The sequence below is a fragment of the Lynx rufus genome, unplaced genomic scaffold, assembly GCF_022079265.1.
Source record: "Lynx rufus isolate CCGP_SWC_20201006 ecotype Redwood Valley unplaced genomic scaffold, mLynRuf1.p SCAF_18, whole genome shotgun sequence".
In the NCBI taxonomy this organism is placed as follows: domain Eukaryota; kingdom Metazoa; phylum Chordata; class Mammalia; order Carnivora; family Felidae; genus Lynx; species Lynx rufus.
In genome coordinates, this window is record NW_025814832.1 from 6,383,385 (window position 1) to 6,409,374 (window position 25,990).

At 38.3% G+C, this 25,990-nt stretch overlaps 1 protein-coding gene across 7 annotated transcripts in view; it reads left to right on the forward strand.

The window, feature by feature from the left end:
• NF1 (neurofibromin 1) overlaps positions 1-25,990 on the forward strand; it is a 248,210-nt gene that overhangs the window by 105,471 nt on the left and 116,749 nt on the right. For 6 of the 7 annotated variants that reach the window (XR_006962286.1, XM_047080763.1, XM_047080758.1 and 3 more), the window contains exons 17-30: positions 1,076-1,237; positions 2,707-2,956; positions 3,498-3,571; positions 3,867-3,950; positions 11,024-11,464; positions 11,840-11,979; positions 12,252-12,374; positions 12,882-12,965; positions 13,496-13,612; positions 14,209-14,390; positions 14,506-14,717; positions 17,548-17,709; positions 17,847-17,950; positions 21,342-21,477. Coding sequence is in view for 6 of the 7 variants with exons in the window: in XM_047080763.1 (XP_046936719.1) it covers positions 1,076-1,237; positions 2,707-2,956; positions 3,498-3,571; positions 3,867-3,950; positions 11,024-11,464; positions 11,840-11,979; positions 12,252-12,374; positions 12,882-12,965; positions 13,496-13,612; positions 14,209-14,390; positions 14,506-14,717; positions 17,548-17,709; positions 17,847-17,950; positions 21,342-21,477 (2,271 nt within the window). In the remaining variant the exon portion in view is untranslated. The remainder of the gene's footprint in view (positions 1-1,075; positions 1,238-2,706; positions 2,957-3,497; positions 3,572-3,866; positions 3,951-11,023; positions 11,465-11,839; positions 11,980-12,251; positions 12,375-12,881; positions 12,966-13,495; positions 13,613-14,208; positions 14,391-14,505; positions 14,718-17,547; positions 17,710-17,846; positions 17,951-21,341; positions 21,478-25,990) is intronic. The other variant, XM_047080759.1, reaches the window with a different exon arrangement.

Sequence of the window (25,990 nt, forward strand, 5' to 3'; positions counted from 1 at the left end):
CTATCTTGTCTCAAGTTTGTGCATAAGACTTGAATCTTATGGTTTAGGCTAGTCCAGTTATCTGTCAAGAAACTTAAGGAAAGAGGTTAAGGGTCTTTAAGTTTATTTACATTTCTGCCGTGACAATTTCACCTCTTCAAATATCTGAGTCCTCTCCCTTACGGTTGAGTGAAAAGTCTTGATTCTGAACTGTTAAAGTATGGGGACAAGATTTTAGGGAGTTAGAGAAGAGCTTTAAATTTCTTTTATCATAAAGTTTCTGTAGTCAGTTAAATTTTTTTCTATTATGGTGTAATTTTTGGAGTTCTTGATTCAATGAATTTTTATCTTTTTCTAGAATAATAACTCCAAGATATCTTAAACATATTATACTCATGTTTTTCAGTGTACCATGCAGCTTGTTAAATTTCTTTGTTTAGAAATGGGCTAATGGTGATTTAGGTTTTATACATGAGGGTTATCTTAGTGTGTTAATATAGTGGGATTTGGCATTATTCCAAAGATAAGGAACAAGATTAGACTTCAGGGTTTTCATACCTTTGCCTATGGTATAATTCTCCAGAGTATAAGCATTAGTAATCCAGTAATAATCTGCAGTACTCTGGTCAGTAAAGTTGCAACAGGCTTGGCATATTTACCAGTGTTAATTACTGGTCCAAAGGAACTTAGTGTCAAAAGAGTCAACTTCCAATTATCCTCATATGGCACAGGGTAAAATCTTATGGGGAGAAAATTGTTGTCATTTGTAATTGACTGAGAAGTACCTTGTATTTTTCATGTGGTAGATTTATGTTGTTGATGTTTAACTGTGCTCATGTTAGATCTAGAAATGTTAATTTGCATTTCTAGAACCTGTCGTTTCTGGTGATTTGAAGGGTGGAAGGCTGAGGAGCTTCAAAGACACTGAGCAAACATTATTCGTACTATTGGGTCTCTAGTGAATATTCTTCAAGGATTAGGAGTTGGGATGAGAAGTTTTCCAGGATAGTTGCAAACAGAAAGACAGCTCATATTATGTATTTAGTTTTCTTGATTATCAGTGCTTCAGAAAGGCTTACTTATTTCTTCTTTTTAGCAGGCAGATAGAAGTTCCTGTCACTTTCTCTTCCTTTACGGGGTAGGATGTGATGTTCCTTCGAGTGGAGCTACCAGTCAGATGTCCATGGATCATGAAGAATTAATACGTACTTGTACGCCTGGAGCCTCTCTTCGGAAGGGAAAAGGAAACTCATCCATGGTAAGCAGCTTCTTTTGTAGTTTTCCTGTATTATTGTCATCTGTGCTGTATGTTTTTTCCTGAATGAACTTTGGTAAATTTCAACTAGATGATACAGTGTAGTAAAGAACTGCTTAGATTCTAGTTCGATCACTGATCTTTGTGGAACCTCAGGCAAGTTCCTAACAACCCTGTGACCCAGTTCATCAGCTTTAAAATGGGGATAACAACAATTTATGTCCCAGAAGTGTTGGAAGGATTAAATGAGATTGTGTGTAAACAGCACTTGATTGATTGACACTTATTGATAAGCTATAACTGAGAGCTACAATTATCATAAACCTCTACTGTACAAAGGACCATTCATATTCATTCATATCGCAGAAGTTTAAAAGTTGTACCACCTAACAAAAATACAAATTTACTGGAGATAAAGCATTTTGCTTGAAATCGATAAGTGTCTGTGTTTTTTGTGTTTGTGTGCATAATTCTTTTTAAAAATAAATCACAGTACAAGTGAAAATAGCAAATCATGACAAAAGAATGTCTCTTCCAGACCAAACCTGTTTTGTTTTTTACTCTTAAAAACCTAAAAACACGATTTGTGGCATTTAGGATGCAGCTACCAATCTAGAGAGTACATTTCTTTAATCCTTATCATGGAGATGAGTGTCTGCTTTTTCATGGGAAGGTCAGCAGCGTGTATTCACAGCCTTGTTGTAGGATTAGGTTAACTTCCCTAATCTTTGCCATATGTAGCCTGCAGGAATCTTGATTATACTGATATTCCACAGAAGATCTTGCTGGTCCACTTGACCGTTGGCATTTTACTGTTAGACTTGAAAATCTAGAAGTACAGACCAAAGCTCTTTTATCCCTAATTTTCAGTATAACCTTCTGTTGAGGAAAAACAACAAGTAAGCAGTATAGTGTTTACTGCAGTCTATGTTGACTGCAGAATTTACATTCATGTTGTAAATGAGGATTCCTTTTGGAACTCTGTAACCCAGAATCAAGTATATCTTCTACAGCAACATTAGGTTCTTGTCCGTGCCCTTATTTTAGTCCTTGTTGCAGCGGACTTACTTTATTTCTTACTACTGGTGGGTAGATAGAATTTCTTACTACTTCTTTTGTCATTTATAATTGAGTTGGAAGTGCATTGCATTTTTCATTCAGTAGATTTATGCCACGGGTACTTTACTTGTGTTTGCGTTAGACTTCATCTATATTTCTAGGATCTAAAGTAAGGATAATACCTATTCGATTTGAAATTGGACAAGTAGTAGCATTGTATCGGTCCAAATCATCTCATTTCTCATTCAGACAAGATGTTTAGGGGTTTGAAAATTCCTGTCATGGTTGCAGGGGAAAGCTTTTGCGTGTTCTTGAATGCACACATACATGGTACACAGTGTGTTGCATTGTTGGATTTGATAAATAAAATCACCTAAGTTGCAAACATAATGCCTCTCATCCCTGACTCCCAGGATAGTGCAGCAGGGTGCAGTGGCACACCGCCGATATGCCGACAGGCTCAGACCAAACTCGAAGTGGCCCTGTACATGTTTCTGTGGAGCCCTGACACTGAAGCTGTTCTGGTTGCCATGTCCTGTTTCCGCCACCTCTGTGAGGAGGCAGATATCCGGTGTGGGGTGGATGAAGTGTCGGTGCACAACTTCTTGCCCAACTATAACACATTCATGGAATTTGCCTCTGTCAGCAATATGATGTCAACAGGTAAGTGTGGATAATGTCCCCCCACCCCGCCACTCAGTTTGCCTCGAGTCACACGACATCTGATTGTGCCAGGAATGTAGGAACTACTTGGTAAGCTTAGAGAGTTAATTCAAGAAGCTCACCTGAAATCCTTTTCTACATAAGATAGGGTGAAAATAAATAGCATTTGAAACAAATGTGTTAACTTCTCACTGAGCTTTTAATACGCAGTACAATTGTTTAAAAACTGGCAGTATAAATTACTGTCAGTTTCAGATTGTGTAATTTACTGTGGCTGAACTGTATATGGTGAAGTTTTAAACACACTGGCCTATGTTTTGAGTAAATATAGGTGGGAATAGCTTATTTTATGCTGTGGATATTGTAGAGTCCAAGTTAAATACCTTTCCTGTGAGGCTAGCAAAAGGAAGCATTCACCTTTATCATAGGAAGCATTCATTCCACTCCTCCTACTCTGCCTTGGGGGTTTGGCCCGCCAGGCTCTCCCATGGCATTCAGGGCTCTAAGTGCAACGAGTTGATGTGCTGTTGTCTTTGCTTAGGAAGAGCAGCACTTCAGAAAAGAGTGATGGCACTACTCAGGCGCATCGAGCACCCCACTGCAGGAAACACGGAGGTATGCTCTTTGCAACAGAAACAGCTCCCCAGGCCCCACCCTCGATCGGAGAAGCCGCATGTTGTGTGTGTGTGTGTGTGTGTGTGTGTGTGTGTGTGTGTGTGTGTGAGAGAGAGAGAGAGAGAGAGAGAGAGAGAGAGACAAGGAATGGCTTTTGAAGCAGATCTAATTTATATGTGCATATTACATGTGGGATATTATACCTCTAGTATGCACCAAGTTTGAGACCTATCGCTGATTGATTTTTAGTCCTAAGTTTAAAATTGCTTTCAAGTGGTAATTGCTTTCATTTTAGGCTTGGGAAGATACACATGCAAAGTGGGAACAAGCCACAAAACTAATCCTCAACTATCCAAAAGCTAAAATGGAAGATGGCCAGGTGAGTTTGTGAAGTTGATTTTTGTCTTTTAATTGATCTGCTAGACGTGTATACTTCATTTCAGTAATCTTTGGAGTCACTCTTCGTATAACATATATATAGTTGTTGTAAGACTTATTTAGTGTTGGTTCATCTAAAACTGCACTATTATGGGGGTGCGTGGTGGCTCAGTTAAGTGTCTGACCTCGGCTCAGGTCACGACGTCATGGCTTATGAGTTCAGCCCCACGTCGGGCTCTGTGTGCTGACGGCTCAGAGCCTGGAGCCTGCTTCGGATTCTGTGTCTCCCCCTCTCTCTCTCTCTCTGTTGCTCCCCCACTTGCACTCTCTCTCTTTCTCTCTCTGTCTCTCTCTCTCTCTCCAAAATAAATAAACATTAAAACTGCACTATTATGGTAGCCACTAGCCACATGTGACTACTTACGTTTAAATGAAAATTTAAAGTAATTTAAATACAGTTAAGATTCAGTTTCTCAGTCTTACAGTAGCCATATTTCAAGGATTCATTAGCCAGATGTAGCAATTTGCTACTGTGTTGAACAGCACAGGTATAAAGTGTTTCCATCATTGCAGAAATATGGGGGAGCAGAAGCTAGAGATGATCTGTGGTAGAGACCCTTCCTTTACCCTCTTTCCTTCTCTTTTTCCATCAGAGTACTTCACAGAATTTTCAGGAAAGGGATGACAAAGTTAGATAAAATAAATTAAAATTGAAACAATGCATTTTACTATTTTGTTAGGTATTCTTTTTTTTCTTTAAGTTTATTTATTTTTGAGAGAGACAGAGACAGTGTGAGTGGGAGAGGGGCAAAGAGAGAGGAAGAGAGAGGATCCCAAACAGGCTCCGCACTGTCAGCACACAGCCCACACTTGGCACACACTTGGCATAATGTTTGTAAGGTTCGTTCATGTGAGTCCAAAGCTTTTTAAAAGAAGTTTAATATTCTGGGTTGGTTCTATCAGTCTATGACAAAAATATATTAGTGGCTCTTAAAAAATGTATATGGTACTCTAAGTTTGGACTTCTTTTTTTCCCCTTTTTCACATCATTTTTTTAATTGGAATATAACATACATAAAAAACATGTATAAATCAAAGCAACAGTTCAGAATATTAGGAGATGAACATGCCTGTGGAACCAGCACCCACAACAAGAAAAAAAAATCCTTACTAGCACATGGGAAGCCTTTGTTGTGCCCCAGTTCCAATCACTAAACAACCCAAGAGTAACCATTATCCTGACTACTAAATATAATAGCTTTCCTGTTTTAAGCTTTCTGTAAATGGAGTGCTGGAGATGTAGTCTTTTATATCTGGCTTCTGTCACTCAACATTGTGAGAGTGACCTACACTGCTCTGGGCCATTGTCATTCATTCACTGTTATTGCTGTATGTTATTTCGTTCAGCAGACAGTTCACAATTTAATTTTGCTTTCTATTCTCTTTGAACACTGGATAGCTATACAAAGACTATTGAGTTATTTTGACCAGTGCTGCTGTGAACATTCTTGAATGTGTCTTTTGGTAACTGTCTAGGTATATTTCTGTGAAGTACATACTTAACAGTGGAACTGCTGGGTAATAGGGTATGCAGATACACATATGGAGAATATAAATTGATACAACAAGTACTTAAAAAACACTTGTGGTTTCACAAGGGCTTTTAAAAGACAACATTTAAAATTTTTTTTTAATGTTTACTTATTTTTTAGAGACAGAGATGCAGAGCATGAGTGGGGAAGGGGCAGAGAGAGAGGGAGATACAGAATCCGAAGCAGGCTCCAGGCCCCGAGCTGTCAGCACAGAGCCCAACACGGGGCTTGAACCACAAACTGCCAGATCATGACCTGAGCCGAAGTCAGATGCTTAACTGACTGAGCCACCCAGGCTCCCCATACAATTAACATTTTTAAAAATAATGTTTATTTTTGAGAGACAGTGTGTGTGCGCAGGGGAGGGGCAGAAAGAAAGGAAGACAGAATCCCAAGCAGTTGCCACACTGTCAGCACAGAGCCCGATGCAAGGCTCAAACCCACAAGGTCAGATCATGACCTGAGCTGAAATCAAGAGTCAGACTCTTAACCAACTGAGGCACCCAGGCGCCCCAAGCAGTTAACATTTAAAAAAAAAACTGCTATAGCACCTCTGTAAATGATGAAACATTCAGCCATTAAAAGCATTCCTCTTACTGGAATTATTACTACATTGTATGTTAAATAACTGGAATTTAAATAAAAACTTGAAACAAAAATTAAAAAAAAATAAAAGCATTCCTTTTAAAGAGTATATGCATGGGGCATGTGGGTGGTTAATTTGGTTAAGTGTCTAGCTCTTGATTTCAGCTCAGGTCATGCATGGTTCTTGGTATCGAGCCTTATGTGGGACTCTGCACTGACAGCTTGGAACCTACTTGGGATTCTCTCTTCTCACTCTCTCTCTGCCCCTCCCCTGCTCACACTCTCTTTCTCACAAAAAAACATAAGGGGCGCCTGGGTGGCTCAGTCGGTTGGGCATCCGACTTTGGCTCAGGTCATGATCTCGCTGTCTGTGAGTTCGAGCCCCGCGTCGGGCTCTGTGCTGACAGCTCAGAGCCTGGAGCCTGTTTTGGATTCTGTGTCTCCCTCTTTCTGACCCTCCCCCATTCATGCTCTGTCTCTTTCTATCTCAAAAATAAATAAACGTTAAAAAAAAATATTAAAAAAAAAACATAAAAAAAAAAGACAGAGTATATGCCAAACCGATTCACTAACAGACAGACGTCTGTGGTTTCTTACACCTGCATGAATAATTTTTCTATCGTGATTGTCAAATTAGAGCTCTTTAAAGACCAAAAGCAGAAAATAAAACATTGTATATACTTTTTTCTAATTCAGTGAGGTAAAAAAAATATCTTAAAGTACTTAAATATTCAATAAAATTAGTTATATCAGGCCTTGGCAGAGGTAAGTTGAAAACATTATACATGTATATATAATACATAATATATTAACATAAATAGATATAAATATGTATATAACATATAATTATACATATATGTATAATATATATAAATTACATGTATATATACATATATGTATATAAATTTGTTTATTCATTTTGAGAGAGAGAGAGTGAGCTCAGGTGCATTCATGACAGCAGGGTAGGGACAGAGAGAGAGAGAGAGAGAGAGAGAGAGAGAGAAGAGAGAGAATCCCAAGCAGGCTCCGTGCTGTCAGTGCAGAGCCTGACACGGGGCTCAATCTCATGAACTGTGAGATCATGGCCTGAGCCGAAACCAAGAGTTGGACGCTTGACCGAGGAGCCACCCAGAGGCCCCTGCTGCAAACATTATATTAACATTACATATTCAATTAATAACTGAATTTACTATGCCAGAGAATGGAACGTTATCAAGGGAAACCTGAAATGTACTAGTGGAACAGAACTGAAATGTAAGAAACTTGTGGTAATCATTTGGACCCTATTAAATAAACAGTAGAATTCAAACTAGGAAAAAACACTAACCTAATTCTTAATGTGCTGCACAAGTCAAGACACAAAAGATCCGCCCAGAGAGAACAATGCCACTATCAAAATTTTTATATTTCAGCTTAACTTTAACTTGACTTATTTAGCTTTTTTTTTTATATGTAATATGATGTAGTTCAAGAACATTTAACTGTAACTTGAAAACAGAATACTCACTACGATGTTCCCAGAGGCAAGAAGGGAATAAGCATTATTGTTTCTGTTGGAGGGAATCTAACCAAGACTGCCAAAAAGTGCTGCGAAAAGCAAGGCTGAGTGATAAAATATGAACCCTGTGAGAGAAAAGTCTTTAAACCTATTATGAAAACTTCAGTTACTAAAACACAGGTTGATGATAGTACATTAAATTCACCATACCTAGTCGATAAGAATATACAGAATGAGCTTTGACTGCCATGTAAAAAATTCCTCTTTACCTGTTCTTGCCTAAATTTTCAAGGCAGCCTTCAATGAATCTCATTCGAATCTGTCTATAAGCCAACATACCGAGGAACAGAGAAGTTTCTCTGTTTCATTTCTTAATCCTTCAGAAAGATTATTGAATCATATCTTGAACTGTATCCCACAATAAAGTGTTTCCAAGCAAACATTACCCAAACTAATGCCTGTTAGAGCATTATGTTGAATTGATGTTTTTGAACTAACTGCAGGTCCTTGGGTCCTTGACTTAAGATGTCAATGGTAAATAGATGCCAAATTGGGAAGGTGATGTTGGAGATAAGATGTTCTACATGTGAATTAATCTGAACTAACTGCTCTTCACACGCAGATGCTTCATCACAATCAGCCATATTCTGATTTTGCACTGATCTAGATGCTACTGCATCTGACGTCAGCCGCACTTAGCATATCATCAGCAATATGCCCATCATGGTGGTAATAATGGTAGGGTGGTGGTGCTGTGGACCAATAAATTGCAGGCCATTAAAGGATCCATTCCCAGTAGTTTCCCCCCCCCCCCCAGAAAGTCCCCAGTGTGTGCAATACAAGATTCTTGAGATGCTTGTGCTATACGAATGGTGTTTATTTCCCCTGAAATACCATGCTCTGGATCTTGAGAGTGTGAACAGGCCTCTAGCATTTGCATTTGATTATCTCCTGATGGCATTACTTAGTGTTAAAAACCAGGTCCTTTCCTGTTCCGTTGCTTGTCCCACTTCTTTCTGATGGGCCTTGGGAATCCCCTAAGCAAATGCCTGCTTGACTTCTAACTTTCTGTTCTGAAGATCTGTACCACAACTGCTTTTAGGAGGATTGTGACCACGATCGTCATCTTCATCATCTTCTTTAAAGGGTTTCATATGTGCAGTGTCTTCTGGCCGTACCTCCCTGCTAGGGCTCCCAGCTGACTGGCTTGCATGGCTAGAATTCATCTCATTGCTAGATCCATCACTATGCCCGCTACTGTTACCGGGGCCACTGCTTTCATCTTCACCGTTGTTGGCAGTTTCGTCAGAACTTCCCTGCACAGATTCCTCCGTGTCTGAAAGTCGCTGCTGCACATGTTTGGATCTACTAATAAGTTGTTCATCCATTTCAATGTCACTGCCTCCACTTTGATGGGTATCACTGTTATCAGTACTTTAAGGGCTGGCTGCAGGTGACCAAGGTGATAGAGCTGCTCTTCTGAGCTCTTCTTCCTCTTTCTTATTTAATTTAGTATTTAATAACGATGCAGAAGAACTCTATTTAGATACCTGAGCCTAGTACTTTATTTAATAATGCTTTAAAAGAAAAAAGGTTTCATTGACGTTGATGCCCAGTACAATGTTTGTTCACCACGAACACTTGGCTCAAGGATTGAGACTGGATAAAAGAGATGTCTAAGTGGTAGTGGATCCACATTCTTGACAAATAAAGGAAATAAGTCACGTAGGTACTGATCACCGTGTTCAGCACTGCTGCAGCCCACATGCGGTCAATATGCTGAGGACTCAGTCGCTCTTCTGCTAAAAACTTAAAACTCTCTTGGCACTGTTTGATAATCTCAGTATGTAAATTTGCTCCAAATCTATGTTCTACCACATTGTTGCTTATAAGCCAGTTTGTAAGTTCTTTTGCAATGGTCATTTCTGTGTCTGATACCAATGATTCTTTATCGTACAAGTCACCGAAGGTATGAAGTTGATTCATTATCTGACTCAGTCCAGCCAACCTCACAAAGTAGGTGACAGAAAATACCGAAGTGTAAGATCTAGGCTTTCTCTGTCAAAACATGCTGTCAAAGCAGAGATTTGTAGGCAATGACCCTGTCACCGTGCTACATGTTAAGTCACCATGTTGCAAGCTGCACTCTGTCTCTACTCTTGTTCAGAGAATTTGCATAAATACCTATAACGTAGGTCCTAAAAGGGATAATGTGCTGCACGACCGCAGGGATGGTAGTCATACTCTACTGTTAGCTCCAGCTGTAATAAACGCATGTGTCATAAGAAATGGTAGTTTCAGGAGTTCCTTATTCAAAGCAATCCATCATGGGAGAAAGGCCATTTTTCCCACAAAACAAACATACATAATGAAGCAATTGCAATGGTACTTCTACACCTTGTTTATCATAGAATGCCCCTAATGTGTTGCTTTCTTGGGTTGATATGTCCTCTTTAATAGGATGAGTATTAGCTTATAAGCAGTATATAAAGAGAACTGAATTTGAAAAACCTTTGCCACACATAGTAAGAGTTTTTCTTTCTCATCTGTACTCCATAAACTAACAGGATCAGAACTCTCTAAAGATGACTCCTCAGTCAGATTCTTGTAGGATTTGATTATTTTCTGTTGTTTCTTGTTTTTCTGCACTCCCTTCCTTACAGTCCCTTCCTTCCTGTTTAGTGGTTCTTTTGCTTGATTACTCTCATCTTGCCATGCAGAATCTGTTAATAGTAGCATAATGCGGGCGCCTGGGTGGCTCAGCTGGTTAAGCATTTCAATCTTGGTGTCGGCTCAGGTCATGATCTCACAGTTCGTGGGTTCGAGTCCCATGTCCAGCTCTGCACTGATGGTATGGAGCCTGATTGGGATTCAGTCTCTTCCTCTCTCTCTGTCCCTCCCCTGTTTGCACTCTCTCTCTCTGCAAAAATAAATAAATTAACACTAAAAAAAAAAAAAAATAGTAGTGCAGTGTTTGCAAAGCTGGTCCCAGAGTACTTGAACTTGGGCCATCACTAATAAGTGCACATACTACTTGGTTGAAAATTTCCAAATGCTTATATTCCTTGAAGCAGCACAGACATTGCCTCTAGGTCCAGGGATTGATAGAAGCAAATAATTTGATTGCATGTTCCTTTCTGAGCTGCAGTCCACAACCACCTTCTGTGTCTGATATTGCACATGTGTTTATCGCTACCTTAGTTCTGTACCTCAGTTCATTTGCCCTTGAGCAGTAAGATACCTTGATGTCATTAGAAATGGTTGGAGTGAAGACTTGCATTTTTTAAATGTAAAAAATGTTCTTTTGTCATGGAAGAAATGTTGGATAAAAAGTAATTTGTCCCGTCTCTCAACCCATTGAGGTTGGATTCATGCTTTCCGTAAAACTTTTGTGTTTAGGCTGCTGAAAGCCTTCACAAGACCATTGTTAAGAGGCGAATGTCTCATGTGAGTGGAGGAGGATCCATAGATTTGTCTGACACGGACTCCCTACAGGAATGGATCAACATGACTGGCTTCCTTTGCGCCCTTGGGGGAGTGTGCCTGCAGCAAAGAAGCAACTCTGGCTTGGCAACCTATAGCCCCCCTATGGGCCCAGTCAGTGAACGCAAGGGTTCCATGATTTCGGTGATGTCCTCGGAGGGAAATGCAGATACACCTGTCAGCAAATTTATGGATCGGCTGTTATCCTTAATGGTGTGCAACCATGAGAAAGTGGGACTTCAAATACGGACCAACGTTAAGGATCTGGTGGGTCTAGAATTGAGTCCTGCTCTTTATCCAATGCTATTTAACAAATTGAAGAATACCATCAGCAAGTTTTTTGACTCGCAAGGACAGGTAAAGTGTTCTGTGCTTTATTTTTCACCCTTTTCTTTGAATCGATTTGTTTGATAAGCCTCTTTCTTTTTGATTATTTAATTCAATACTGGCATGAGCAGCCACTCACAATTTTTAAAAAATGGGCGGAAAATTGCAGAAAGAAGAATCATCCAATATAGGGAGCAGTTTGGTTTTTAGGAACTCTAGTTGTGGGTGTGCCAGGGGTTAGAAATGTCTTGGGTAGGGGTATGGGTGCCTATGTGTGTCTGTGTGCCTCTTTGGGTATATGCCCCCAGGTGCTTTCTGGCATGTGTATGACAGTTAGGTCCCGCAGTTTCATCTGTGATGTGTCTGCTCTGCGCTGATGCCAAGATGTTTTTGTTCTTTATGTAGGTTTTATTGACCGACACCAATACTCAGTTTGTGGAGCAAACCATAGCTATAATGAAGAACTTACTAGATAATCATACTGAAGGCAGCTCCGAACATCTGGGGCAAGCTAGCATTGAAACAATGATGTTAAATCTAGTCAGGTAAGTATTCTACTGAAATGTAGCAGAAGCACATCAGCATTGGTGGTTGCTAGTGAAATAATTTGCTATTCTTTATTGCACTCAAAGTGGGGTGCAATAAGGTAAGCAGAAGTTATGCATGTGCTCCTATAAATAAAAATATTGCAGTTTTCATAGTCACATTTCGTCATTTTACTTAGAGGGTAAAGCATTTAGAAAACTTTTCTTGTGTTTGTATCTGATATGTGTGTTTTTTTTCTTTTTTCCCCCTGAATGTTTCTATGTCTAAATAGATATGTTCGAGTGCTTGGGAACATGGTCCATGCAATTCAAATAAAAACGAAACTGTGTCAGTTAGTCGAGGTAATGATGGCAAGGAGAGATGACCTCTCATTTTGTCAAGAGATGAAATTTAGGTGAGTTCTCAAAAGAGCAAAGTAGGGTCTTGTAAATCTTATGTTAAATGAAGTACAAAAAGCCCCAAAAACCAAAAAAAACAAAAAAACAAAAAAAACCCCAGCAGCTACTTGATTATCCTAGGAAAGGGGAGGGAGAAAATGGAAAAGCAACAATTTACCTTTTTATTTTTCTCTCCCTGTATTTTCAAATGTCCCAAAGCTCTGTGCCCATGACAGTGCTCCCCTTGTCTAAAATCATACTGGAGCTAAGAATTTGATTCTGCTTCCAAACTGGTATGATAGCTAAAGGCTGACGTGGAGCATTGATATTCACGTTGCCTGTTTGTGTGCCCTTCTTCTGCCTGTTGAGAGTTGGAGTAGCGGTATCTCTTCAATGAAACTGCCGTGTCACCCGAGTGATTTGGCAAATATTTGCACTATAAAAAATATTTGTATGACTAAAGGTGTACGTGTGGCTTAAAAAAAAAATCGTTTGTTATTTTCCTTTTCTCTGGCATTCTGTAGGAATAAGATGGTAGAATACCTGACAGACTGGGTCATGGGAACATCAAACCAAGCAGCAGATGATGATGTAAAATGTCTTACAAGGTAAAGAGAGAGAGAGAGAGAGATGGAGAGGGTGATTTTTAATTATTAGCAGGTTTACTCAGGGTGTTGATACTACATCATCACTATTATCAATATATTTTATGTGTTTTTTGGATATCAGGGTTTTGCATTTGAATTATTTAAATCTTTCTATTTTTAACTGAATGATTTTCAGTAAAATCCAATGTGAGAAAGTGATGTTTGGAATTTCCTGTATTTGCTCAGATGGTAAATACTTATGGTCACATGTCAGAAACTAATTGAACCCTGAAGTACATAATAATCATTCACATAAATTCCTTCAGTGAGGCTTGGTTTTATGAAAGTTATCATCACCTTCTCCCTAACTTAAAATGCTTTTGCATTCTGGGTGTGCATGTTAACTCAAATTATTTAGGTTGTCCTAATAAGTTTAATGAAATAGGTGGTTCCTGAATTCCTAAAGTTCCGTTAGGAAGGTGTTTATTTGCGGGAAGGTCGAGTGGAAGAACCTGAAACACTCATATGGTCCTTAAATTTTCTTTCTTCAGAGACTTGGACCAGGCGAGCATGGAAGCCGTTGTTTCACTCCTGGCTGGTCTTCCACTGCAGCCTGAGGAAGGAGATGGTGTGGAATTGATGGAAGCCAAGTCACAGTTATTTCTGAAGTAAATTTCAGTCACCAAAAACGCAAAGCAAAAAACAAAGCCCCACATACAACAAAACAAAATCTAACCAAAGTGGCAAATGATTGTATGTAGAAAGTGGACCTTATTACTTGGCTATTATGGCTATTGGCAGCTGCTTATAAAATATAACCCATGCATGAGGCAATATTCCCTATGATAGGACTGGGTTAGGAAAGCAACTGTGTTTTGTGTTTTTAAAGAAAGTGTCTGGTCATTGAATTATTGGCAGTAAAATCCAGATCACCTCATTAAGCCATTTCAAATGGCATTGTGTAAACTATTTGGACTACTAATTTTATATGGTAAACACTAAAAGTGTTCCCTGCATCGACCAGGAAAGATTGCATCTGTTCGGTGGCTATGTTATGAACTACGTGCTGGCTTTGTCAGGATAAAAGCATACTCAGCATAGCACACTTCGTGATGAGCCACACTGGCTGATTATCCCAGGACTGGAGAGAAGCAGATACCCAAGACCACTCGTGTGATGCACATGTGATAATTTCAGAAAATCAGATTAGCTTTCTGGTTGCTGTGGCCTTCACTGTGTAAGAGTCGATCTTTTTACTTCTCAGGTATTTCACATTGTTTATGAACCTTTTGAATGACTGTAGTGAAGTTGAAGATGAAAATGCACAAACAGGTGGCAGGAAACGTGGCATGTCCCGGAGGCTGGCATCACTGAGGCACTGCACAGTCCTTGCAATGTCCAACTTACTCAATGCTAATGTGGACAGTGGCCTCATGCACTCCATAGGTGAGATAAAATGAAAGCTTCGTAGAGAAATTGACAATCTAGAGAATTGGCACGTAAGACAAGCAAAATTACAACAGTCCATGTTAGTAAATTTGCATCTATCTGTCCATATCAGGTTTAGGTTATCACAAAGATCTTCAGACAAGAGCTACATTTATGGAAGTTCTGACAAAAATCCTCCAGCAAGGCACAGAATTTGACACGCTTGCAGAAACGGTGCTGGCCGACCGGTTTGAGAGGCTGGTGGAGTTGGTCACAATGATGGGAGACCAGGGAGAGCTCCCAATAGCCATGGCTTTGGCCAACGTGGTCCCGTGTTCTCAGTGGGTGAGTTCTTTGAGGAAGTGCAAAACTGGGGCCTGGCACATAGCAGGTGCTTCCAAATTTATTCTTTCTAGGAATTTTTTTTTTAATGTTTATTTTGGGGGAGAGAGAGAGAGCATGAGCAGGGGAGGGGCAGAGAGAGAGAGACAGAGAATCCCAGGCAGACTCTGCTAATAGGGCAGAGCCTGGCACGGGCCTCAGTTTCACAAACTGTGAAACCTTGACCTGAGCCGAGATCAAGAGTTGGATGCTTAACCGACTGAGCCACCCAAGTGCCCCTCATTCCAGGAATGTTTATTGCATGAATTGCTAAACCTTGAGAGCTGGAAGAAACTTCAGGTATTATTTGAGTGGTTTTTCAGCTATGGGAAAGTAGTTGTGGCTTCTAGCCCTTGGGAGTGTTCTTACCTTAAGTATGAGGATCTTATTCATCATATACTTACAGTGAAACTCAAATTCCTTCCCTGTCCCACTGAAAAATTCAATTTAAACACTGATCAGAAGAAAATTAAAACCACTGACCTGGTCTGGTGTTTTCATGTATTACATGAGATGATTAGGGTTAAATCTCCTATTTAGTTGTCACTAATGCTAGAGCTAGAATTAAAGGCTTGTGTGTCCAGTTCACAACTCTTCTATAATGCACTGTACAATTTTCTAAAAAAATGTAAGCACTATATTTGCATGAGAAATTGTTGCTTGTTTTAAACACTGGAGACATAATATGGCTATTTGGTCTCTTATTCGTCTATGTATGTATGTATGTATTTTAGAGAGAGAGCAAGCACGTGTGCGCAGACGCACGAGTGGGGCAGGGGCAGAGGGAGAGAGAGTCTTAAGCAGGTGCTGTCCTCAGCATGGAGCCTGATGTGGGGCTCGATCCCACAACTCTGGGATCATGAGTGAGCTGAAATCAAGAGTCAGACACTCAGCTGATTGAGCCCCTGGGTCTCTGTTACTAAAAAATTTTCTTAAAACCATACTATTTTTAACAGTACACGCTAAAAATTTGAGAAGGGTTGTCCTTTTCCATGCTAAAAATCGATTCCATTTACAGTGTACCAAAAACGATTTCAGTTTAGTAAATTATAACAAATCAGGTAATCTGTCATTGCCTGTAGGTTTTTTTCTGCTTAAAAAGACTGTAGGATCTTGTTCCTCATGCTTCAGTAAAGTTTAAACTCCTTACTCTGGCCTACAAGGCTCGACCCAACCTGGGCTCTGCCTCACCTCTGACCTCATCTCCTACCACGTTCCTTCTTGTTCACCAGACTTAAAGATGTTAGGCTATTTCCACCTTCGAGAGCACCCTTACTGCCACCACAGCCGCCACCACCTGGAATGCTTCTTCCCTGATCTCTTACACGGCCAACTTCTTCAAAAACCTTTTAAAGCTTAAAAAAAAATTCTCTTTTGTAGATTTTAAATTCTGTTGCTTAATGTTTTCAGAATTTTGCAGGGAAGGGATTAGATGAAAACAAATGAGCACAGTACTCCAAAAACAGGTTTTGTGGCTGAATTGTCTCTCATAATTATACTTGACTTTAAAATGGAGGAGAGGGGTGCCTGGGTGGCTCAGTTGGTTAAGTGTCCAACTCTTGATTTTAGCTCAAGTCATGATCTTGCCGTTTGTGGGATTGAGCCCCACGTCAGCACAGAACCGGCTTGGGATTCTCTCCCTCCCCCTTTCTCTGCCCCTCCCCTGTGTGTGTGCACTTCTCTCTTTCTCTCTCAAAATAAATAAAAAAATAATAAAATGGAGGAAAGAATTTTTATATCTAGTCACATATGTGGAATGTCACTATAGGGAGTAGAACAGACTATCTGGGTCTTCTTTGGCTTCTAGATTGTGTGGTTAGGATTGTCAAATTTTTTGCTTTAGTCACATACCAGATTTGACCAGGTAAAAGCATTAGAAAAGCTATGGGCCATGATCCTGGCCTTTGCTGTCACTGCTTGAAGGATGGGGCATCATTTTATGGCTACCCTTAGTCTATGTAAATCTCCTCGCAGCACTGTGTGGTTAAACAGTGTTTTTACTATCACATCGTTTTCCTGGAGTGTACCAAAAAATACCATGGGGAATTATGAGGGTAACCATTCAGGAAGTATGTGGGAATTAGCTGTCCACCTTTGCTTTATACATAAATCTTGCTAATCTCTTTGTTCTGAATACACAGCCCACATCTTTTCCCTTACTTTCTGCAAATCCTATAGTCTTTCCATTTTTGTTGTTTCTCTGCTGAGCCCATGTTCAGTGTATACTGAATTTCCCTGACCATGTGAGCAGAGAGTAGAGCTCTTGTGGTCACCAAAGTCTCATTTCTGCTCACTGGTTTTCTACGAAAATGATTTGGGCATATCAAACTAAACTCTTTGCCATCATGTTCTGTTTCTACTCTCTTTAATGTTGTCATGTGATTTGAACTGAATCTTGGCTTTTTTTCTGTCTAGGCCTGGTAAAACCTAGGCCTCTCTTAATTTTCATCAGTTAATTCGTAAAATTAACAGCCGCTGGGGTACCTGGTTGGCTCAGTTGGAAGAGTGTGTGACTCTTGATCTTGGGGTTGTGAGTTTGAGCCCCACGCTGGATGTAGAGATTGCTTAAATAAGTAAATAAACAAACTGCTTAAAAAAAAAAAAGAATTCACATCTGCTATAGGCATAAAGAAATAGTCATCGTAGACAAATGGACACAGATCTCAGGGAGAAATTAATTAGTCACCACTTAACTGGATTTAGCAGGTGGTTGACAGTTTTGGATTTACCTTTCAGTTTCCTGCTAAAGACAAATGGGATTATTCATGCTAACTCAATTTTGTTTTGTTCTCAGGATGAACTAGCTCGAGTTCTAGTGACTCTGTTTGATTCTCGGCATTTGCTCTACCAACTGCTCTGGAACATGTTTTCTAAGGAAGTAGAATTGGCAGACTCCATGCAGACTCTTTTCCGAGGAAACAGCTTAGCCAGTAAAATAATGACCTTCTGTTTCAAGGTTTATATCCATTTATTCTTTTGTGTGTGTGCCAAGGTATGGCAAATTGATTATGTGCAGAACGTACAGAGCAGAATGTCTTTAACGCAAGATATTTGGAGAAGGCGTAATAGATTCCTACTTGTGTATTTCTTTAGGTATATGGTGCTACCTACCTACAAAAACTCCTGGATCCGTTATTACGAATCGTGATCACATCCTCTGATTGGCAACATGTTAGCTTTGAAGTGGATCCTACCAGGTTTGTCATCCTCTCATCTACAACTTTTCTCGACTCTTTCACTGCCACCGTGTGGGACCAGACCCTCAGAGGGTTTCTCCCTCTGATTCTTAAAATGAGTCTTTAATTATAAAAGTTACACACAAATACATTTTTCTTAAAAAAAATTTACAGGTATCTTTGGCTGCCATGTGTAGAGACAGAGACCGTTACTAGTTTAGTCTGTTCTTTGCTTTTTTTTTTTTTTTTTTCAGTGCATTTGCATGTACATAAATCAAGTTGTAGAAACTGTGTGGCTAACAGTGAGTGCTTAATATAAATGGAAACATGTACACGTGGTTTTGCAACTTAATTTTTTTAACTTGGCTCTGTCTTCAGTCTTTCTGTGTCAGTATAGAAAGATTAACCTCATTGTTTTTACCTGCCATATAATATTTGATAGATTGGCTATATCATGATTTAGCCAATACCATATCTATCCTTTTTTTCCAACCAATTAAAAAAAAGTTATTATTGAAATAGAATTGACATACAATGTTGTATTCGTTTCAGGTATCCAGTATTTTGGTTTGACAATTCTGTGTATTACTCAGTGCTCATCATGACAAGTATAGTCACCATCTGTCACCATACAGCGTTCTTACAACATTATTGACCATATGTCCCCAATGTTGTACTTTTCATTTTCATCTCTATGACTTATTTATTTTATAACCGGAAGTTTCTGCCTTTGAATCGCCTTCACCTGTATCACCCATGTCCTCTGGCAACCACCAGTTTGTTCTGTGTACTTAAAAGTGGTTTTCTTGTTCATTTGTTTTGTTTTTCAGATTCCACATATAAGCGAAATCATACAGTATTTGCCTTTGTCTGACTTATTTCACTTAGCATAATATCCAGTTCCATTCATGTCACAAATAGCAAGAGTTTTTGTTTTGTTTTTTCTTTTGTGCTGGAGTAATAGGTATGTGTGTAGGGGGACACATCATCTTTCTTTGTTCATCTTTTGATGGACACTTGAGTTGCTTCCGTATCTTGGCTGTTGTAAATAATGCTGCAGTAAACATAGGGGTGCATGTACCTTTTCAAATTAGTGTTTTATTCTTTGGGTAAATACCAAGTAGTGGAATTATTGGATCATATGGTATTTCTATTTTTAATTTTTTGAGGAACTTCCATACTGTTTTCCATCAATAGGTGCACCTACCAACAGTGCACAAGGGTTTCCTTTTCTCCATGTCCTCATCAATACTTGTTTTTGTTTTTGTTTTTGTTTTGATACTAGCCATTCTGACTGGTGTGAGGTGACACCACATTGTGGTTTTGATTTGCATTTAGCTGATGATTAGTGACGCTGCACGTTTTTTCATGTGTCTCTTGGCCACCTTTATGTGTTCTTCAGAAAAATGCCTATTCGTGTCCTCTGCCCATTTTTGAATCAGATTATTTGGGTTTTTTGGGGTGTTGAGTTGTGTGAGTTCCTTAAATATTTTGGATATTCACCCCTTATCAGATACATCGTTTGTGAATATCTTCTCTCATTTAGTAGGTTGCTATTTTATTGATGGTTTCCCTGCTGTGTAAAAGCTTTTTATTTTGGTGTAGTCCCAGTAGTTTATTTTTGCTTTTGTTTCCCTTGCCTGAGGAGACATATTCATAAATGTGTTGTTATGGGTGACGTCTGAGAGATTACTACCTATATTTTCTATAGGAATTTTATGATTTCAGGTCTCATATTTAGGTGTTTAATCCATTTGGAGTTTGTTTTTATGTATGCTATAAGAAAGTGGGCCAGTTTCATTCTTTTGCACATAGCTGTCCGGTTTCTGAACACCATTTATTGAAAAGACTGTCGTTTCCTCGTTTTCTATTCTTGCCTACTTTGTCATAGATTAATTGGCAATATAGGCATGGGTTTATTTCTGGACTCTTTTTTGTGCCATTGATCTGTGTGTCTGTTTTTGTGCCAGTACTATACTGTTTTGATTACGATAGCTTTGTAGTATATGTTGACATCTGGGATTGTGATACCTCTAGCTTTTTCTTCGTTCTCAAGATTGCTTTGTCCCTGAAGTCTTCTGTGGTTCCATACAGATTTTTAGGATTACTTGTTCCAGTTCAGTGAAAAACTATTGGTATTTTGATGGAGATTGCACTGAACCTGTAGATTGTTCTGGGTAGTATACACATTTTAATAATGTTAATTCTTCCAATCCAGGAGCATGGTATATCTTTCCTTTAGTTTGTGTTGTCTTCAGTTTCCTTCATCAGTGTCTTATGATTTTCAGAGTATAGGTCTTTCATCTCTCTGGTTAACTATTCTCCTAGGTTTTTTATTCTTTTTGGTAGAGTTGTAGATGGTGATCCCATTGACTTTTGCTGTAACTTCTCAACGTTGTCTTTTTCCTTTTTCAGGTTATTTGCTGTAGGAATTTTATGAAACCTAAATCTTTTTGTTACTTTCTTTCTTAGAACATTAACTGTTCCCTACTGACTACAAGATAAAGTACAGAATTTTCTAACTACAGCTCATTATCACCTGTCATTCTTTCATGTGTTTTCTGTACATTAGCTCCAATATGCACATGTTGTATATTTTTTAAAGTGGCTTGACACATGGTTTGTTGGGGTTGGAGATGCCTGATAAATGATATCCCTCTACCCAGCCCAAATTTTTAATTTTTTAATTTTTTTAAGGTTTCTTTATTTTTGCGAGAGAGAGACAGAGACAGAGACAGAGTGTGAGTGGGGAAAGGGCAGAGAGAGAGAGGAGACACAGAATTGGAAGCAGTCTCCAGGCTCTGATCTGTCAGCACAAAACCCGACACGGGGCTTGAACTCAACAAACTACGAAATCATGATCTGAGCTGAAGTTGGACGCTGAACTGACTGAGCCACCCAGACGTCCCTTCCCTGCCCAACTTTTAAAACCAAAAGAATGGAAGGAGGAGGGCTGTGAAGGAAGCACTCAGGAATCAGTCATCACCTTTATTTTTGATAAAAATGTTTAGAGTGTGTGGCTTTTGATCCTGTGGGTGAATAGGCTTGCTGATATTTCACCTTGAATTAGACTCATCTACCTCATCCCTTGCATAGCTGGATAACTACAGACATGTCTCACAGGGAAGCTTTTTACCACAGAAGTGGAGAGCAAACCAGAATATATCTTGTCTGCAGGCAGACATATCCAGAACAGAGAGGATGGCACTGAGCAGAGTATATACTAAATCTGTGAGAATATAAGGGATAAGAATTCTTATACACAGTTGTCAAAATTATCTTTTTATAGTTTTTTTATTCAAATCAAGATCCCAGCAAAGTTCAAACAATGCATTTGGCTGAAAGTCTCTTTTAAAGGGCAGTTTCGTTTGTTTATTTTAAATGGATTTTACCTCCCCCCCCCCCTTTATAGGTTAGAACAATCAGAGAGCCTTGAGGAAAACCAACGGAACCTTCTGCAGATGACTGAAAAGTTCTTCCATGCCATCATCAGTTCCTCCTCAGAATTCCCCCCTCAGCTTCGAAGTGTGTGCCACTGTTTATACCAGGTATGCTTAAGGTTAGAGAGTACCATTATTAAGCCAAAGCTGAAGTGAAAAGAATGCTTTACTAAAGAGGAATTTAGCTGCTGATAGTGGGTGGTTGAAAATACTGAGTCAGTTTGGATGAGTAATACACTAAGCCTTGTCGGAATTGGCTTTGAAAAAAAATTAAATATTGCTTAGGAGACAGTTTGAAGTATTTTAAGGGGGTACTAAAAATAAGTTTCCTCACATTGGGAGCAAGTTTAAAATGCACAGAATCTCTTGGATATAACAGATATGGTTGAAATGAGATATATTATGGAATTTTCTTGGTTATCTTTTGCCTGAATTACTCATAAGGCCTTTTGAATGTGAGGCACGTCTACTCCTTGCTTTTTGTACTGTTGAAATGCTTGATCCATAATTTTGATTTCTTAAAATATGTTTGTGTCAATTTTTCCTAGAACCAATTAATCTGATTATTTTACATAAAACACTACTTCTAAAATATATTGCACCAACATTCAGATCAAATTATTAGACTTTCTAGCACTAGCACTGCAAGTAATGCTTCTGAGTTCAGATGTCTGCAGTCATCCCCTACTTGTTGAGGAAATTAGGTCTGTGTTCTTTTTATGGCTTTCACTGTGCTTTTGAATTGCATATGCAGGTTCAGGGACGATATAATAATTCCAGGGGAAATTAGTGCAAATCTGTGTTAGTCTGTTCAAACTATGATTCTGGAAGAAAAATTAGTGGGTCTGGAGTTTGGGACAGGGGTGGGTATAGGGGAAAGAATTTACACATTTACCAAAACCCATGTCTTTATGTCTTTTTCTTTGCAGAGTCATCCCCAGCCATTTGTTTTTTAGCACAGGGCTTCAGTTGCTTAGAGACATTAGCAAGATCAGTGAAATCACCATTTTAAAAAGCTGTTTCAGGCTGCTCTGTGTGAATTATTCCCCCATTGCTATTTATAAAGATGTTTTTGCTGTATCACTAAAAGAAAACTTATAACAGTTAACAAAATGGCAGTAGTCCTTTCCTATCAATAATTACTTTAAATATAAGTGGATTAAGTTTTCCCAATTGAAAGGCATAGAGTAGCTAAATGGATTAAAAAAAACAAGATCCTACAATATGTTGCCTACAAGAGGCTCTTGTTAGCCTTAAGGACACACATAGACAGAGAGTGAAGGGATGGAAAAAGTCATTTCAAACAAATGGTAACCAGAAAAAAACAAAACAAAACAGGAGTAGCTATACTTATTTTGGACCAAATAGACTTTAAACTAAAAATGGCAAAAAGAAACAAAAGTCAATATATAATGACAAAAAGGGGTCTATACATCAAGAAGATACAATAGTTATAAATATTTATGTGCCCAACAGTGGAGCACCTAAATGTATAAAGCAAAAGCTAACAGACCTAAAAGGAGAAATAAATAGTAATAAAGTAATTGTTGGGGACTTTAATACCCTACTCTCAACAATGGATAGGTTATCCAGACAGAGAATAAGGAAACAGCAGATTCGAACAACACTTAAATCCCAAATGCACCTAACAGACATATATAGAACATGTTATCCAACAACAGCAGAATATACATTCTTCCAAAACACACATGGAACATTTTCTAGGATAGACCATATGTTAGGTCACACAACAAGTCTTAGCAGATTCAAGATTAAAATCATACCAAGTATCTTCTCTGACCACAATGGCATGAAGTTAGAAATCAATTACATGAGGAAAGCTGGAAAATGAGTGAACCCATGGAAATTAAACACTACCCTGAACAATTAATGGTTAAAAAAAAGAAATTAAAGGAGAAATAAAAAAGTTTCTTGAGATAAATGAAAATGGAAACACAACATACCAGAACATGTGCGATGTAGCAAAAGCAGTTCTAAGAGGGAAGTTCATACCAGTAAACACCTATGTTAAGAAGCAGGAAAGATCCCAAATAAGCAACCTAACTCTTAAGGAATTAGAAAAAGAATAAACTGAGCTCCAAGTTAGTAGAAGAAAGGAAATAAAGATTGTAGCAGAAATAAGTGAAATAGAAATAAATATGGAAAAACCTCAGAAAAGATGAGCCAGACTAAGAGTTGGTTCTTTGAAAAGATAAACAAAATTGACAAACCTTTAGCTAGACTAAGCAAGGAGAAGAGAGGAAGGACCAAATCAAGAAATTATAAATGAAAAAGGAGACCTCACAACCGATACCACAGAAATTCAAAGGGTCATAAGAGACTACCATGAACAAACTAGACAACAAACTGGACAACCTAGAAGAAATGGAAAGAGTCTTAGAAACATACAACTTATCAAGACTGAATTAGGAAGAAATAGAAACTCTGAATAGAATTCCTAAATTCTCCCAACAAAGAAAAGCCCAGGACCAGTTGGCTTCCCTGGTGAATTTTACTAGACGTTTACAGAAGAATTAACAACCAGTCCTCTTAGCAAAAATTGAAAAGAGAGCACTCCAGACTCATTTTGTGAGGCATTACCCTGGTACCAAAACCAGAAGAGGACACTGCTAGAAAAGAAAACTATAGGTAAATATCATTGATGAGTATAGATACAGAAATTCTCAGTAAATTACTAGCAAACAATTCAGCATATTAAAATGTTCACACCATGATGATGTGGGATTTATCCTTCAGTGCAAGGATGGTTCAGCATCTGCAAATCAATCAGTGTGATGCATTACGTTAATTCAGTGGAAGAAAAGAATCATATGATCATCTCAGTAAATGCAGAAAAAGGATTTGACAAAATTCCACATCCATTCATGATAAAAATTCTTAATAAGTTAGGCATAGAAGGAATGTATATCAACATAATAAAGGCCATAAATGACAACCACACAGCTAACATACTCAGTGGTGAAAGGTTGAAAGCATTTCTTCTAAGATGAGGAACAAGACAGAGGTATCCACTCTTACCACTCCTATTCAACATAGTACTAGCAGTGCTAGCTAGAGCAATCAGGCAAGAAAAATTAAAAGCCTCAGAATTGGAAAGGAAGAAGTAAAATCGTTTCTACTTGCAGATGATATATATAGGAAATCCCAAATACAACCAAAAAACAGAGCTAATCAGTGAACTAAGTAAAGTTGCAGTACACATAATTAACATACAAAAATCAGTAGCATTTCTGTACACTAACAAATTTATGGGAAAAAATAGATCCTATTTACGATGGCATCAAAACAATAAAATACTTAGGAATAAATTTAAGAATGTGAAAGATCTCTATTCTGGAAACTATGAGCCATTGATGAAAACAGATTGAAGATACAGATAAATGGGAAGGTATCTTGTGTTCATGGATTGGAAGAATTAATAGTTTAGATATGAATAGTACCAAAAGCCATCTGTAGATTCAGTGCAATCTCTATCAAGTTTTCAGTGACATTTTTATAGAAATAGAAAAAAAAGCTCTTAAAATTTATATGGAAGCACAAAAGACCCTACCTCCCCCCCAAAAAGAACAAAGGAAGCACCACATTTCCTAATTTAAAGCTATAATCATCAAAATAGTAGGTACTGCATAAAAACAGATGGACTGACCAGTGGAACAAAATCAAGAGCCCAGAAATAAACCCAAGCATAGAGAGTCAACTAATTATAAAAGACAGTCTTTTCAATAAATGGTGCTGGGATAACCAAATATTCACATGTAAAAGAATGAAATTGGAACCATATCTTAAGTCCCTCACAAATTAACTTGAAATGGATTAAAGATTTAAATGTAAGACTTGAAACCATGAAACCGCTAGAAGAAAACATAGGAATAAAGGTTCTTGGCATGGGTCTTGGTAATATTTTTTGGATATGACACCTAAAGCACAGCAAACTCAAAAATAAACAAGTGGGACTACATCAAACTAGAAAGTTTCTGCACAGCAAAATAAACCATCCATAAAATGAAAAGATAACTATGGAGTGGAGAAAAAAATATTTGCAAACCATGTATATAATGAGTTAATATTAAAATATATAAAGAACTTACACAATTTTCAATAGCAAAAAAAAAAAGCAAATTTAAAAATGATTAGTAGATAACTTGGAATAGACATATAGATATTTCTCTAAAGAAGTTACATGAAAGGCCAAAAAGTATATGGAAAGATGTTCAGCATCACTAGTCATTAGGGAAGTGCCTGTTAAAAAAATCACAATGAGGTATCAACCCATGCCTGTTAGAGTGGCCATCATCAAAAAGACTAGAGATAACAAATGCTGGCATGGATGGAGAAAAAAGGGAACCCTGTGCACTGTTGGTGCACTTGTAAATTGTATAGCTACTGTGGAAAACAGTATGGAAAATCCTCAAAAAATTAAACATAGAACTGCCACATCATCTAGCAATTCCACTTCTGGGACTATATCCAAAGAAAACAAAACACTAACTTGAAAAGGTATCTGCACCCCCATGTTCATAGCATTATTTATAGTAGCCAAGGCATGGAAACAACTCAAAAATCCATCAACAGATGAATGGTTTAAAAGAATTGTGGGTAT